The 14,485-nt window shown below is 49.5% G+C and overlaps 6 protein-coding genes across 6 annotated transcripts; 2 read left to right on the forward strand and 4 right to left on the reverse strand.

Moving 5' to 3' along the window:
- Positions 1-72: 72 nt before the first annotated feature.
- Positions 73-1,796, reverse strand: EI90DRAFT_2900720 (uncharacterized protein; the record flags this gene model as incomplete). Its single annotated transcript, XM_039054044.1, has 2 exons — positions 73-194; positions 248-1,796. The coding sequence occupies 2 exons, from the start codon at positions 1,794-1,796 to the stop codon at positions 73-75; spliced, it is 1,671 nt and encodes a 556-aa protein (XP_038924225.1).
- A 690-nt stretch (positions 1,797-2,486) lies between these two features.
- On the reverse strand, positions 2,487-5,530 carry EI90DRAFT_3029329 (uncharacterized protein). The gene is made up of 9 exons (XM_039058117.1): positions 5,182-5,530; positions 4,705-5,075; positions 4,364-4,626; positions 4,247-4,306; positions 4,030-4,172; positions 3,948-3,978; positions 3,828-3,891; positions 3,704-3,773; positions 2,487-3,646 (listed from the first exon to the last, which is right to left on the reverse strand). Exons 1-9 carry the CDS (start codon positions 5,436-5,438, stop codon positions 2,590-2,592), a joined length of 2,316 nt encoding a protein of 771 aa, XP_038924226.1. The 5' UTR covers positions 5,439-5,530; the 3' UTR covers positions 2,487-2,589.
- An 852-nt stretch (positions 5,531-6,382) lies between these two features.
- Positions 6,383-7,504, forward strand: EI90DRAFT_3029333 (histone-fold-containing protein). The gene is made up of 6 exons (XM_039058118.1): positions 6,383-6,476; positions 6,783-6,860; positions 6,952-7,101; positions 7,162-7,216; positions 7,273-7,336; positions 7,393-7,504. Exons 1-6 carry the CDS (start codon positions 6,462-6,464, stop codon positions 7,445-7,447), a joined length of 417 nt encoding a protein of 138 aa, XP_038924227.1. The 5' UTR covers positions 6,383-6,461; the 3' UTR covers positions 7,448-7,504.
- Positions 7,505-7,758: 254 nt separating this feature from the next.
- EI90DRAFT_3149681 (uncharacterized protein) lies at positions 7,759-9,406 on the reverse strand. The gene is made up of 7 exons (XM_039065606.1): positions 9,277-9,406; positions 9,086-9,207; positions 8,748-9,034; positions 8,537-8,687; positions 8,373-8,484; positions 8,109-8,321; positions 7,759-8,046 (listed from the first exon to the last, which is right to left on the reverse strand). The coding sequence occupies exons 1-7, from the start codon at positions 9,340-9,342 to the stop codon at positions 7,822-7,824; spliced, it is 1,176 nt and encodes a 391-aa protein (XP_038924228.1). The 5' UTR covers positions 9,343-9,406; the 3' UTR covers positions 7,759-7,821.
- Positions 9,407-9,547: 141 nt separating this feature from the next.
- Positions 9,548-11,817, forward strand: EI90DRAFT_3029337 (mitochondrial carrier). Its single transcript, XM_039058119.1, has 13 exons — positions 9,548-9,704; positions 9,749-10,067; positions 10,123-10,133; positions 10,193-10,209; positions 10,264-10,354; positions 10,412-10,611; positions 10,667-10,701; positions 10,761-10,930; positions 10,982-11,026; positions 11,088-11,118; positions 11,179-11,236; positions 11,310-11,499; positions 11,554-11,817. Exons 2-13 carry the CDS (start codon positions 9,989-9,991, stop codon positions 11,563-11,565), a joined length of 939 nt encoding a protein of 312 aa, XP_038924229.1. The 5' UTR covers positions 9,548-9,704; positions 9,749-9,988; the 3' UTR covers positions 11,566-11,817.
- Positions 11,681-13,269, reverse strand: EI90DRAFT_3029343 (uncharacterized protein). Its single transcript, XM_039058120.1, has 2 exons — positions 12,463-13,269; positions 11,681-12,382 (listed from the first exon to the last, which is right to left on the reverse strand). The coding sequence occupies exons 1-2, from the start codon at positions 13,090-13,092 to the stop codon at positions 12,017-12,019; spliced, it is 996 nt and encodes a 331-aa protein (XP_038924230.1). The 5' UTR covers positions 13,093-13,269; the 3' UTR covers positions 11,681-12,016.
- Between the last annotated feature and the right edge of the window lie 1,216 nt (positions 13,270-14,485).

Raw genomic sequence — 14,485 nt, forward strand, 5'->3', positions numbered from 1 at the left:
GTAACTAGCGTCGGAATGCAGAGGGGCATTTACATAGTAATTGAGTGGGCGATCGGTGGGGAGAACATTGAGCTAAATTATTATGCATCCTTCATCCTTTGCTTGCTGGCGAGTTGGTCTCGCATGCTTTCCACCACGGCCGCCATTGCGTTTGAGTTCAGTGAGCCGAGCCATTGCCCGGGAGTTGCCTTGTGCTAATTTGTACTGTATTAGCGGAAAGACAGGGCTAATGGCAAACTGAACGTACCAGCTGCACGCATGTACCATCGCTTTGCTATCTCCAAATCTGCTTTCACTCCTATTTCCTGTTCCGTATAATATCCGACAGCGTACTCAGCGTCGGCAAGCCCCTTGTTGGCTGCTCGTCTCGCCCAGAGATATGCTTCTGAATCACTCTGCTTGAGAATGCCATCGCTTCCAGTCAAGTACCAGCCGCTTAACGCCAATTCTGCGTGCGGGTCCTCCTTCCCTGCCGCTTTAATGTACCACGCGAGCGAGCGCTTCGGGTCGATAGGGCAGCCAAGCGTGCCGTATTCATAGCAATGACCAAGTTTGAATTGTGATTGAGTGTAGCCAAGATTCGCAGCTTGGGTGAAAAGTTCCTTTGCATAATTAGGGTCATGAATGATGAAACCTGAGGCACCCTGCTGCCTCTCGTATAATAAACCGAGTTCATGCAACGCGTGAGGGTTGTCCTCATCCGCCTGTTCAGCAGCCCGCCGTAACCATGGGATCGCATCGCGTGGATTCTTGTTCTGCCCAAGATCACCTGTGAGAAGGATCATTCCCAGTTTATACATCGCTGCTGTATCCCCAAGGGAAGCTGCCTTGCGGTAAAACGCAAATGCACGAGAGGTATCACGCCTCGTGCCAGCGCCAATGAGGTTGCACACGGCAACCCGATAGCACGCCTGTGCGTGATTTTGCTTCGAAGCCTGAAGATAAAGATGATATGCCTTTTCGTGATCAACTTCGAGATTGAGCAAGCCAGTCCCATAGCAATTTGCTAAGAAGAACTGTGCTTCAGGATATGTTTCTCCTGTAGTTGCCAGCCGACGCAGAACTTTGACAGATTCGGCTATCAACTGGTCACGATACCTCCGTACCGCTTTCTGGTCTTGAGCATTTGCTCCTACCTTCTTTGCGGCATCGATGAGGTACTTGGCGAATGCAAAGTGTGTTTCCGGATCGGGATCTCCTTTCAACCGATTACGATATTGATCTATGTATTCCTTCGTGTAAGGAGGCTGATTAACGTCGACTGCTTTCATGGCGGGTCTACCATTCCGTGGCATCACAGTATCTGAACGGTTTAATCCTGGGTTCGCGGGCGGCGGACCAGCTCCATATGGGTCACCGGATAAACGATGAGGGTCAGAAGAACCAGGCTGAAGGTATTGATTAGTGGGCTGGGGTGGTGGGGGCGGTTGCTGAGCATAAGTGCTGGGAGCTGGTGACGGAGAACGATTTGGGAGTGAGTGTTGGTAGACGGGAAGCGTGGCATGTGGTGATGGAGGTGGAGCCGCTCCTGGAGGGAGCCCAAGGACGTCAGAGGCAGCAGCATAGAGGGGATCAAAGGAGGGGGGTGGTGGGGCACGGTATGGTGCATTGTAGCCGCTTTGGGGTTGCTGGTGATGATCTCGGTAGAAACCTCCATTGACCGATCCATTTACGCTTGGTGGGCTTTGAGGTGAATGGCCAACAGAAGATGGTGAATAGTTGTCATGGTGGTCAGCCTGATACGATTGTAACGAGTAATTTCTTGTCCGAAGCAAAGTATTCGAAGAACCTGGCATTTGGCTTGGGTATTGCTGAGGTGGGAGCAACGTGTTCGCATGCTGCGGTAACCGATGACTAGGGGCGGCACTAGGTGCCGCTGATACACTTCGCGCAATAGGATCTCTCCGTGAATCAACAGGTCGCTGGTAAGATATGGAGGCAGCTGGTGTTGGGTCACTAATGCGAAGCGACGCGAAAGGAAGTTGAGAGGGATCTCCCGCAGGATCCCCTGGAGGCAATACACCAGAAAAACCTCGGTCCTCCCCTCTTGGCGCGTTTTGCTGAGGCAGGAATGGTCGTTGGCCCATGGCATAAGGGGGATTCACTGAAGTCATGTTTGAATGTGTGTGGGTAACATCCTGAACACCCTCTGAACTTACCATCCGGTGAGTCGTAATCCGCATCATAAGGAGAACTTTGCTCCGGTATCGGCGATGCATGAGAGTTGTGATCCAGTGAGCCAGCATGGCCGCCAACGAAGCTAGCTAATGTATCTTGACGATGGGCCCTAACGCTTTCATGTGAAGGTTCATTCAGCGTGTATGACATTAATCGCTAAACCCAGGGTAGGCCCCTAATCGCAGTACGTGGCGTGAATATGGCTAGCCTCGTGGTGGTGGTGATCACCGTGAATATTTCGGATACAAATTACCTAAATATAAATTGCAGCCATTCGTCGCGCAAGCTTGAGCATGCATGGGCCAAGACTGAAAATAGGAAGACCCTCTTAAATACATGGTTCATAGTACAACGAATAATGTATAAGACAGTGCAAGATTGAAATGTAAAACGTCCAGATTCTTGTTGTGCTCAGTCGCCTGACTCCTGGATCATTTCTGGAGATGCTGGTGGTTCTTCGGGCACGGAATTGGGATTACATGTTTGTAGAGGGACAGGTGGTGATGGTGGGAGATGCGGTGATGGAGCACCATCGTCCACGTCCATCAATACTTCCTCAGTGGCCTGGTCTGTGGAGGCAGGCTCAATAGGATAATCCTCCGGTGGAGGTGAATTAGCGTCCACCATGTTTTGTGGGGCTGCATCGCAGGGTGACACCGACTCGCTTTTTGAAATCTCTTTCTCGCCTAAATGTGCTCCTTCGTCGGCAGGATCTACACTTTCCTCCTCTTTGACCCTCGTCTCTGCAGCATCATCGTCCTCCGCAAACTCCCATCTCTCGTAAACGCGACGAATGGTCTCACGTTCTAAGATGGTGACAACATCGCCACGCAAAGTTTTCCGTACCTTCACCACCTCGTCAACAGCACTGGTATACTCCACTCTCGAGGATGAAGGAGTGGAGGATGATGATGGATCAATCACAGCATTCGAATCAGCCCAGGCAATGGAATCCTCCAGCCCAGGCTGCAGCATAGACACTTGAACTGTTTGGACGGGCTGTATCTTCCGCATCTCTGACACATCCCATGGCCGTGGTTCGTATCCTCTGAATATAGGACCACGCTCCGAAGATGAGAGTTGCGACACTCCTCTGCCGCGCTTCCGCTTGACCCCAGCGACGGCGCCAGGAGTAACGGACGATCGCTTCTCATGGCCGTTTATTCCGTTGGTTGAATACGAGCCCCGCAAAAGTGGTGTCTCAAGCTCGTCGCCTGATTCTGAACCCAAGGCAAGACGGACTCGCCATCTTAATTCACGCGCCAGGGAGCTAGGATCCCTTGTAGTAGTTGGTACTTGGTCCTTCGAGTCTTTTCTTGCAGCCTCTGTCGAGGCCTTGCGTTCGATTATATGGACCTCATTAACGAGAAATGTCGCTAACGCCTCAAGACCTGAAAGAATTCTTGGGTGGATTTCTTCTTTTGCTTTGATATCCCGGACCATCTTTTCCGCAACATACCAGCAAAGTCTGTAGAGAGACACGAATACACTTCATGCAGTTAACCAAGGCGCAGGACTGACTTACTTTCTAAACATAGGGAAACGGAATTTCTTGGGAACTTTGGTCGCAAGCTCCAGTTGTCGGACTCGTAGTTCTACGGAATCAGTTCAGAAATCCACGCTCGAACGTACCATAACAATAGACCTACGAGTGGCGATATTCCAGGAATGCAAGAAATTCCCACCAAAAACCAGTGAATCAGTGGGTGTATACTAAGCGCAGCGACAATTAGTCCAGACCCATCGATCGAAATTTACGAGGAACATACCACGCAATGTATCCATCCAGTCGGTATGATCCTATGATGATCGGTCAATCGTCTTTCTCAGACAAAAGTAAAGACTGCTCACATAGTGTTTCCCTGCTGGAGTTCAACCTTGACGACTTCATCCACCCAGTCACCTAACCACACGTTTGACTGGTGTACTTCGCTGCCCGACCATTTCTCGTACGCAGCTAAGTTAGCAGGGGTAGGGCGGATGAAGTAGAATACCTATTATTGGGCATATCGATTGATCAACATTCCAGCACTTGCGCATTTACCACATGCAAGAGAATGGTGCATACCTTTGAACCTCTTAGGATATGGTAATACACAGAAGATCCAGCAAAATCAAGGTGCCAGTCCTGAATCAACGCATGTTAAGCGGGGCATGGCTATGAATGGAATGAGAAATAGCATACCGTCCAGCATTGCGCAACTGACATGAGACAATACAACTGGACTTTCGGGTATTGTCCTTTCCGTTTATTTACAGGCCATGCTTGCTCAACCCAATCAATTTGTCGAACAAGCCGAGGAGGAAGAATTTTTTCGGCGAGCTTGGTCTCGGAGATTTCGAGGGATATTACATTACGAATCTTATCACGGTCTCTGGGAGGGGAATTGTAATAATCTGCCCATTTGCCTAACGTCCAACCCTTATCTTCTCGTTGCGTTCCAACGTCTGTGAAATGTCCAGTAGAATTTTCGTGATATGGGGCTTGGAATCAGGTTATGCAATTTTAATGCCGACTAAGCTTACCGAGTACTTCGACTTTCTCATCCTCTCCAACCATCCTCGCAACGTCGCTAACGGTGAACGATGGATCTGGCATCTTCATTCCAAGCCCCTCTGGTTCCTCGATAATGATAGGCTGTGTCATGGCATCCTCGTTCTCGGTGAGCCAAGCCGAGGTGACTTCCGAGCCCTTCATTGTTGGGAAGGCGTGTGGGACAATCCTCTTTGTTGCAAGATAATGCATCCAGCGTTTGGGATCAGCTGGATGGACACCTTCATTGAGGGTTGCGTAGTCGACCTTGGTTGTCGTTCGCCTTGATTTGCGTGTAGGACCTTTATCAGGTTTGAATGTGATGGAGCGACTCGGATCCTCAACGAGACATTCGGCACAGAACCTGGAGTTCACAAGTGATAGTTATATTAGTGATGAAGCAGAGGCTACAGGCAGAGGATTTGACTTCAAAGAATCGCAGAGAAACGTCTTGTCTCAAGGTTACCCACCATTTGTCTATGCTGTCCAGCGACTCAGGTTGATTGACGCATGACCAATGGAACCATCGTTCGCAACCTTCACAACCAACCCAATTTTCCTTCTTTGATGCCTTACGGGGATGTGACTCGCACAGAGGGCACGTCTCGGGAGAGCCCTCCTTCGTAGACTCATTCTCTACAGAGTCAGCTTCCTGCTTGGTATCCGCAACTGAAGACTTTGGTTCTGATGGTGCCACTTTACGTCGCACATTCCTACCCCTTGCCATAGCACAATACTCGATACTAGAGACCAAAAATGACGTGGGCAACCGTCAATGTGCTGTGGATGTACGAAATAAAATCGAGCCTTCCAGGTGACTGGGATCTTCCGAACTGCCTCTGATCACGTAAGCAGTCGGGGCACAATATTAATGACCACGTTCAACGTCTTGAACGTCGTGGCTGCATAGGGGATTTGTACCATTCGCTGATGAGAATACGGCACGGCCCCACACAAAAGAGAGACCCCTCCTGGGTTCAATGAATGGTAGAAAACTTCCAACAATCTTTCCATGCGCAAAACGCACATGCGTTGCTGCGGCTGGAACGGGGATCAAACATTGTTTGGGTGCATAGACGAGGTTGTGTGTTGGATGTGAAATTACATATGTTCCTACCTGTGGATAGGGTCTGGAGTTGGTTTCGGGCTCCTCCCGGATTCAACCTCATTAGGCGCCTGATTACGGAACACCAAGCCGCGAGGGATGAGCGAAAAGTGGCCCAACAATGGTTGAAAGGATACATGAGAACATTGTAAATACCACAAAAATCATTGAGAGAAGAAGAAGAAGCAATTATGAAAGACAAGAAAAACCGCGAGTCAACCAATTCATTGATCACACACAGGACTTCCGATGGTAGCCCACCTCCTCACGAAGTACAGTTGCCGTAAGAGCTCTAGCGCTTGCTCGGTGAATCAGGGAAGGATGTAGAGCCTTAGGTAAGTGGGCACAATTATCGGGGAAGATTCAAATGGAGCTGACAACACTGCAATCTTTGGAAGTTCGCAAGCTTCATAAGAGCCAAACGCATGGAAGTTCCAGCCGGGAATCTCCGGCTGATGTTGAATTTGCTAGCCGGGTCTAAAATTCGGACTTACAACACAGGCTTTGGTAGAGAGCGTCACAAATACTGGAGGGGGTCAGAACAAGTTTTCCTTTCCACCACTTTCATCCCCCCAAAACACCTCTTAGACTGTAAATTCGCTCTGTAGCGCCTAAATCTAACCAAATCTCATCGTTTTAGCTTCAATGGCCCGCACTAAGGTTAGTACTTCCTTCCACAACTTCACCACAACTTCTCAGCTGCTCCCGCCGTCGTCTTTCGTCGTCGTCGGGCTGCGTCAGCCTGTCTCACGACACGTTCTGACTTCTTCTGCTCCTTTTTTCTACACTTTCTACCAAACTTGCACCCACATACGCACATCATGGGCATCTGGTGGTCGTTTGTGCTCAACTTGTGATGTGTCGTCGTCGTCTCTGAACCCTTCACCGCCGTGTCATTATGCGTGGATACCAACTTCGGCAAACCCCTTCCGGTGGTGACTCAACTTTGCTTCCGCAACTGAATAGCAAACCGCCCGCAAGTCTACCGGTGGCAAAGCTCCCCGCAAGCAGCTCTCTACCAAGCAAGCCAAGAAGAGTGCCCCCGTAAGTTCAACCGTTTTGCTTTCCCCAACGCATGCCTGCTTGCTGCGTTGACGGACTGCTCCAGTCCCTCGTACTCACCCCAATTCGATAGTCCACCACTGGAGGTGTAAAGAAGCCTCACCGCTTCCGCCCCGGAACCGTCGCTCTTCGTGAAATTCGCAAGTACCAGAAGAGTACCGAGCTCCTTATCAGGAAGCTCCCTTTCCAACGTCTCGTTCGTGAAATCGCTCAGGACTTCAAGGTCACGACTCTTGCGCCACACACTTCAGAGCAGCAATCTTATTTCGTCTGACTATTATAGACCGATTTGCGCTTCCAGTCATCTGCCGTCTTGGCTCTTCAAGAAGCCAGCGAGGGTGAGTACATACATGTGTCTGAACCGAGGACTCCATCCACTGATTCTTTCCACCAGCTTACCTTGTGTCGCTCTTCGAAGATACTAACTTGGCTGCCATCCACGCCAAGCGCGTCACTATGTGAGTACGCTATCTCTCACTGTGTGCTAATCACTCATCTCTCATTAACAACTCAGTCAACCTAAAGACCTCGCTCTGGCTCGTCGTCTCCGCGGAGAGAGAACTGCGTAGATGATGAACATGTTTTGACAGTTGTTGCGGACACATTTTGTGCGCCTGTTTATTCTGCACCATAGCGCAACAACCCGAAACGCGCATTGCTTCGAGTTCTTGACCCATCCAGTCTCGAGGGGCTCTCAACTTTTTTCTTTCTTGATCATACCTATAGTCCTTTTGTATGCTACAAAGTGTGTCTTCCATGGACGCATCGCGTGCGCCGTCTCTGTTCCAGCGGTTCACATTATGCCCTGTATGGCTTATGTTATTATTTGAGGAAACCCTCTACAAGTATGCATGTTGGAAATGACAATTGCTTTTTAATTGCCATTATGTTTCCACTCGCCTAGTGTCTCGGCGGGTTTTCGCCCAGAGGTACTCAACAATGCTCAATCCAAAATAATTATGGTATCATCCCGCACCGATTGGGATAATGTCTGTGGCGAACTTGGGAGTCTCGACGGGTCCCTGGCTGCAGAGGTGGCATCGCCTCCTTCCTGAGCGAGGGATTCTGCTGCGTTTGAGGCCTGCTCTGAGGGAACCTGAGGACGATTTTGGTGTAGGGTCGCCTTGGCTTTGGCCACAAGGTCTGCAAACTGCGCAGCGTTCTGAGCCTTTCGGGAGACAACATGGACGTCAGTGATGCACATTTGTGACCAAACCAATGTATGCTTACCATGTATGCCGGTGGATGTTTGATTTTCTTCTCCCTCGCTTTTTTCTCGACCGAGTCCTGCTCTTTGGTTCGCTCCCATTGTTTTAGCTCTTTTCGCAGTGTGACGGTGGACTTGGGGCGTGAAGTGTCAATGCTAGAATTCCAAAGAGCAATCCATTTGTTATATCGATCTTGTAAGACCTTCTTATCCCCTTCTGTTGGGAGACCATGTTCCTGTTGGATACACATTATGTTAGCGGTTTTCAGCGATGTGGACTGGCTCACCGAGAGGAGCTCACGAATTGCCTTCTCTTTAACGAGAGCGAAGGTCACCTTTGGAAGCGGTTTCCGCTCACTTTCCTGCTCAGGGGTTTCTGCTCGCCGGGCGCCTTTCGATCTACACATTATTTTTACGCAGGTGTAATCGGAAGATCTGTATTAGTACGTACTTCAAACCCCCTTTACTTGACGCGAACAATGTCCCCCAAGCCTTCGAATCGTTTTTCTTTGGTTCAGGGTCACTACAACCACGCTCGATGTGGGGGTCGAGTCTGTTGAGCCGTATTCTAGTTTGGCATATTGGGCAAGACACAATGGGGTCTAACAACAAAAAATAGTTGGTTTTAATGCTGTTTCTGGCGACCAGGAAATCATGTTTACCCGGGGCATTGGCACCCTCTTCCACTTCAATGTCTGAATCGCTCAACAAAATACCACTCCTGGGAGTATCTTGTGGGGTGAGCGTAGGTTTGGGGCGTTTTGACCTTGGGGTTGAAGGTCCCTCTTGGTGGTCAAAGTCGTCGTTAGCCCTCCACGGTGATGACATCTTGCTGCCCAGATCGGGCCGTTTGCGCTTCCGTGGCGAGACTGACGTGTCTCTCGGTGTACATTTCCGCTTCAGAGCGATGAGTTCTTGACGATCGTTTTGTAAAGATAAGATGCCAGATCTACGCTCCACTTTAGCACCGGAAGAATTATGCTTCAGAACTAGTACGTACCGTCCATTCCGGTAAGCAAAGACCACGTCTTCTAACGTTGAATTTCTTACGAGTGAGCTTTCTTGTGTAGTATGTCTACACGTTGGGCACTCATTCTTGCTGGGCAAGTAACCCCGTATGCACTATTAGGGTGGAAATCAGCGCGCCATTACGCGTCTTGCAGGAAATAAAGCTGATGATCAACTGCATACTAGGCTGCAGAACGTATGACCACAATGACTAAGTAGCACTGGTGCCTCGAAAAGGTCCTTGCACATTGGGCATCGCAGAGTTCCATCGAAGGTTCTCAGTTCGACACCTTCGAAGTCAGTCGGATCGCTCACTCCTTCGGTAGACATCGTGTGCATGTATAAATAGTACCAAGATAAGATGAAGAGCGTGTAAGTCGTGGGCGGGTTCGTGGCTTGGGCGGGCGATGCCGTGTTGGTACCTACTTCGTAAATTCAGTTGACGTTCGCAACTGCTCAGCGTCTATTGGATGGAGTTGGTGGTTCAAATGGCAACTATATTAATATACACGTAGATATCAATCAAGCGCGCGGAGAGTGCCCTCTTCTACACGTAAAAGCCAAGGTAGGCGAGAGATTGGAAAGCAATGCACACCATAGTTCGCTCTCTGCGTCCTAAAATCCTCGGGACGAAGATTGTAGCGTAGGGTTCCTCGGGAGAAATCATAGGCACACTTTTCTGTCTAAGCTAACTGAACCATGCTTACAATTATACTCTGTGCCTTGGCGCATGAAACTCTGAGGATTCCACGAGGCTGAAACTCAATGGCCAACACGAGCAATCTAGACTCGAGGGCAGGATCATTTACCGGCTGTCCAATCACCATCTTCCAACATTATCTTTGGCCGTGGGAAAACCGCGGTGAATTCATCACGCGTGAGGTCATTGGGCCGCATGCCTTCAGAAGATGGGCAGAAGCCATCCTCCAATGGCGCCGTCAGGCTCGTCGGGGCTGTAGCTGGAATGGGGTCAGGCAGGTTCTCCAAAGCTAACAGCAACGCCGATACATCACTTATTCGCAATTTCAGGCTTGACGAAGGTGAGCCATGATGAAACGGATTGTGGAAAACGATGGAATGAATGAGTGAGTATTCTTAGGTGGCTGTAGGACATGGGTGAGCGTATGCTTCTCCTCCTCCCTCTCTCGATTGTCTTCATATATATAGCAGATTTGACACGATCAAGACTAGGCTTCAATGCGCTGCTCCAGGGACGTACGCCGGCGCAATAGATTGCCTCGTCAAAACTGTACGGAATGAAGTAAGTCAAACTCTGCATTGTACGCGATACAGATAATCTCATTACATCCATTTGCAGTCTGTCTTTGCTTTGTATAAAGGAGCTACGCCCCCTGCCGTGGGGTGGGCAGCGATTGATTCTTTGTTGTTGGGATCCTTGCACAATTATCGTCTTCTCCTTGTCAAAAATGGCTTCTCTGAACCAATTCCGAATTCTGACAAAACACGATTGTCGTATCTTGGGCACGGTATCTCTGGCCTTATGGCTGGTTGTACAAGGCAAGTCCCACGCTATTTGAACCGGGACGCGAATCTCACGATAATCACTCCCCAGTGCACTTGTGGCTACTCCGGTGGAGCTGATCAAAGGTGAACTGAATGGCGTATCCAAGTCCTGCCGACTCCCCGAACTCACTGGCACGTTGCAGTCAAACTCCAGCTTCAGCTTCAACGTTCAGTTGCCGACAGGCAATTCAAAGGGCCCATTGATGCCATTAGGCGGATTCTCAGAAGACAAGGGGTCACAGGCATGTGGCAAGGCCTTCCAGCCAGTGCATTGTTCCGAGCGAATTTCTTCTGGATGTTCTTGGGCATAGAGGTACGGAGCCGGACCGAGGTATTCGCTACAATGATAACCTGCATTTGTCAGGTGCTCATGCGCTCTTTCGTCCACTTTGATGGTACCCCTTATGAGGTGAGTCTGGCATGTGTTAAATAAAGGTCATTCCCGTGCAATCAATCACGAAGCTTGCCAGATGAGACATGGCTTTAAAACATTCTGTTCGGGTCAGTTTTAACCGTTGGGAATGTCGCATTCAACTCTTTTCTCAACTCAGCCCGACTCAGGCGGACTTGCCTCTTTTGCGTACTGGTTTTTTGCGATGCCCGCCGATAATATCAAAAAGTGTGTGGTCCCAAAATCGATAGCTCAATTCCAAATTGTATCAGGCGGTGCTAATTTCCGTATCAATAAATAGCCGCATCATGTCAAGGGATCTAAACCAACCCCGCATCGCCATTCGCGAAGTTGCGCTGCATGTTTACAGGACACACGGCTTGAGGGGTTTCTACTCAGGCTTCGCCCCCTGTGTCCTGCGTGCATTCCCTGCGAACGCTTCTGCTTATTTCGTATATGAGGGTCTAATGAGCGGCCTAGGTGCCGAGAAGGCAAGCACATGCCCCTGTTTGTGACGTACACATGTGCTGATTTTCTTCACCCAGATTCGGGCGTAAAAAACTCACATTTCAGCTGATGACTAGAATGTCACCCCATCCACCATCCCAAGATCGAAGGCCGTTCAAGGCTTTCATCTCCATACTCGTATAGAGCGTATCTAATGGCAGCACCCCGCTTGCTGGAAACAACTTGCCTAGTCAAGATTCCCAAGCCATTCCATTCCCATGCCCCATACTGCCACCCATTCTCATATTCGAAACCATCAGATTGAACGTCATTGAAATAAAGATAAATCATCAAGCAATGATAAAAATTTCATGTTAACGTGAGAAATTTCTACAAGTTGTGAGGGTTTGCTGTGATATGATATGAATGTAACGGGCGTGCGGTTGAGTTGAATCAATGTACATGAAGTGAAAAGGAAGAAAGCTTGAGGGACAGCCCGCAAAGGCCGCACACAAAAGGTATACGTGGATCTAAACAGCGGAAGCGGAGAAGCTAAATTTCTTACAATTCTTCATCTTCATCCATACCATCCAAAACGGAACGGCTTCGTCGTCCAATCAACCACCCAACCTTGGTAATCCAGGCATCTCGTAGCGTCCGAAGAGGCCGCTGAGGAATGACTTCCCCAGGTCCCAGGGAAGATGGATCAATTGTCACGGACAATCCATCCTTGACATCTCTATCCTCGCTTGCAACCATCTCATCGAGTCCTCTCTCCCATGTTCTAACGGTTTCCTCACCGTACATACCACCAGAACGGTTAACGTGTTCGGCGATGCGGTCAAGCCAAGCAACCCATTCTCTATGAAGTCGTATGAGAAGCCCACTGGACTCGGCGTATACTAAATTGCGGGCGACGGGCGGAAGCTTGTGGATAAGCATAACGATTGAGTGAAGATAGGCGAACGAGTCCGAGGGATGTGACAATTCAGCGGGAGCATTGCGACGGACGAGACGTTGGGTTGCTGCGTCGTGGAAGACTGGGTCTCGCTTGGCAAAGAGGTGAAATAAACCAGATATGAGCTAGCCGTGGAGGCGAACTCGGCCAAAGGCAGGCGAATTCGATTCTGAATATACGACTCGCGCATGCCGCTCGTTCTTCCTGAGGAAGAACCAATAGCAGGTGATGAATCACGACTAGATGGAACGCTTGATAGGCCAAATCCAAAGCTTGTATTGAGAGGGGCATGTTGTGAGTAAGGGTATGTATCCCGAATTTTCTTGATGGAAGCAATGAGGGCTTGAAGAGCAGCGTCAAGGGTAGGGCGGGGGATCAGGGGTATGATTAATTGCTTCAATGCAGGGTACTTGGTTATCAAGGAGGTGAGGATAGGAAGGAGTGAAGCAGGTGGTAACGAAGCTAATAAACGATGGGTATTGATTAGCAGTTGCAATGCGCACAAAGGCCTGAGACAACATGGGGGCGTACCCAAGAGCATTCCAACGTCTATAGTGTCTTGCTGTGCTTCTGGAGCCGGTTTAGGATTTGAAACAGTGGGTGCTTTCACACCCTCGACGCGTATGCGCTTGGTAAGGCCCTTCTTGGGTCTATCAGGACTCGGCGAACGAGCAAGCATATTCTCATCCTCTTGTTCATCAGGCTCATGGCGACGCTTGTTCGAGGCCTGCCTGGTAGGACTTGGGATGACGGATGGCTTCTGTGTGATGGACGCCGGGGGTGGGGCGAACGTTGGAGATGCAAAGCTTGAGGCTCCAAAACCGAAACCGATGGACGCCACAGGCCGGGTGTTGGGAATGGGACGTTCATGTTGATTCCCATCGGCTGACGAGTTTGTACGTCCATGGCCGGCCGTCAGTAGGGGGAATTGGAAGGCTGGAACCTGATTTAGGGCCCAGGGCGAATAGTTTAGCGGCCCGGAAGCAAATGTCGGAAACTGCCTTAAAAAGCGGCCGTTTGGCCAGTTTTTCTTGTCTTTTCACCCACTCCGGAGCATTTGAGATAGCCTCCCCAATAAGGTGTGCATTTTTCTTTTTGAGTGTTACGATGAAGATTGTCAAGAATCGCTACACCGAAGCTCAGCTCATGAGAGGACTCTTTCGATTCTGAGCCTCGAACACGTGTTAACATTTTGTTGTATTGCTCAGCTCACGGTTATTCTGCATCTAGGTTTTTCAACGTCTTTGTCCGCGCCCAGCTCGTAAGTTTTTGTTCACGTTGTCCCCTTGTTCTTCATAATCCAAGTGTGATGAATTATGTGCTCAGACCAAAAGCACGAGTCAAGCACGTAGGTGACTACAATGTCGCCAATGGCGAGATTTAAGTGTCTGAAATTTCCGTCCCGTGTTCATATCCCCTTTGCGTAATGGGATGTGTGCTCATTGCTCGTTTTGCATAGGTTCTCGATGTCATTCCCGCTGACAATATGACTCTGTGAGTATGGCTCTCCCTGTTGATCACCATTCCGTTCGCAATTCAAAGATATGATGAGATCATGATCGTGAGACAAGCGTGGAGGTGACGGCGTCATCGATGATAGGATTTTGTTCTTCCTGATCTCCCTACTCATCCCTTCAATGTCAACCGTTTAGCATTGAAGCTAATGATTACATCAGTTTTCTTTTTGCTCTTTCTCCATAGACTCGTTGGACCGGGTTTACTGGCATTTAGCACAAACTCGTGAGTTTTGCGTCTGGTGCTTCGCCTCATGAAGACAACCTTCGGGTGTGCATTCGGAGATGGTTTAAAGATCATCGATGACCATATATTGCTATGCTAATCCTGATCTCCATATCTGCTGGTGCAATTAAAGGCTGCTGTTGTTAACGTGCATTTCATGCTACACTTACAGGCTGCCCTTTCTACAATTCTCAGTCTGTGTCTGACCGTGAGCGTGATCTCTCAAGGCTCAATTCCTCCCACAGTTGGCGGTGAGTTCTGCCCTCGCTTGCTCACCCACTGCGGTTTTGTCTCAGGGAATGGTTCACTTCTCAGACGTGACACAGCGTGAC

This window comes from Cantharellus anzutake (assembly GCF_015039405.1).
Source record: "Cantharellus anzutake strain C23 chromosome Unknown EI90scaffold_1, whole genome shotgun sequence".
Taxonomy (NCBI): domain Eukaryota; kingdom Fungi; phylum Basidiomycota; class Agaricomycetes; order Cantharellales; family Hydnaceae; genus Cantharellus; species Cantharellus anzutake.

What these genes read in the sequence shown, in the direction of transcription:
- EI90DRAFT_3029329 (XM_039058117.1), bottom strand. Translation starts at nt 5,438, where the DNA reads ATGGCAAGGGGTAGGAATGTGCGACGTAAAGTGGCACCATCAGAACCA. An exon ending in ATATCCTAAGAGGTTCAAAG is followed by an intron (nt 4,173 to 4,246) that starts GTATGCACCATT and finishes GCCCAATAATAG; the next exon opens with GTATTCTACTTCATCCGCCC. An exon ending in CTGGATGGATACATTGCGTG is followed by an intron (nt 3,892 to 3,947) that starts GTATGTTCCTCG and finishes CGCTGCGCTTAG; the next exon opens with TATACACCCACTGATTCACT.
- EI90DRAFT_3029333 (XM_039058118.1), top strand. An exon ending in AAATCGCTCAGGACTTCAAG is followed by an intron (nt 7,102 to 7,161) that starts GTCACGACTCTT and finishes TGACTATTATAG; the next exon opens with ACCGATTTGCGCTTCCAGTC. An exon ending in CACGCCAAGCGCGTCACTAT is followed by an intron (nt 7,337 to 7,392) that starts GTGAGTACGCTA and finishes TTAACAACTCAG; the next exon opens with TCAACCTAAAGACCTCGCTC.
- EI90DRAFT_3149681 (XM_039065606.1), bottom strand. Translation starts at nt 9,342, where the DNA reads ATGTGCAAGGACCTTTTCGAGGCACCAGTGCTACTTAGTCATTGTGGT. An exon ending in GTCATACGTTCTGCAGCCTA is followed by an intron (nt 9,208 to 9,276) that starts GTATGCAGTTGA and finishes CCACCCTAATAG; the next exon opens with TGCATACGGGGTTACTTGCC. An exon ending in TTTGCTTACCGGAATGGACG is followed by an intron (nt 9,035 to 9,085) that starts GTACGTACTAGT and finishes AGTGGAGCGTAG; the next exon opens with ATCTGGCATCTTATCTTTAC.
- EI90DRAFT_3029337 (XM_039058119.1), top strand. Translation starts at nt 9,989, where the DNA reads ATGCCTTCAGAAGATGGGCAGAAGCCATCCTCCAATGGCGCCGTCAGG. An exon ending in TCAAAACTGTACGGAATGAA is followed by an intron (nt 10,355 to 10,411) that starts GTAAGTCAAACT and finishes ATCCATTTGCAG; the next exon opens with TCTGTCTTTGCTTTGTATAA. An exon ending in GGATGTTCTTGGGCATAGAG is followed by an intron (nt 10,931 to 10,981) that starts GTACGGAGCCGG and finishes TGCATTTGTCAG; the next exon opens with GTGCTCATGCGCTCTTTCGT.
- EI90DRAFT_3029343 (XM_039058120.1), bottom strand. Translation starts at nt 13,092, where the DNA reads ATGCTTGCTCGTTCGCCGAGTCCTGATAGACCCAAGAAGGGCCTTACC. An exon ending in AGCAACCCAACGTCTCGTCC is followed by an intron (nt 12,383 to 12,462) that starts GTCGCAATGCTC and finishes CTTATCCACAAG; the next exon opens with CTTCCGCCCGTCGCCCGCAA.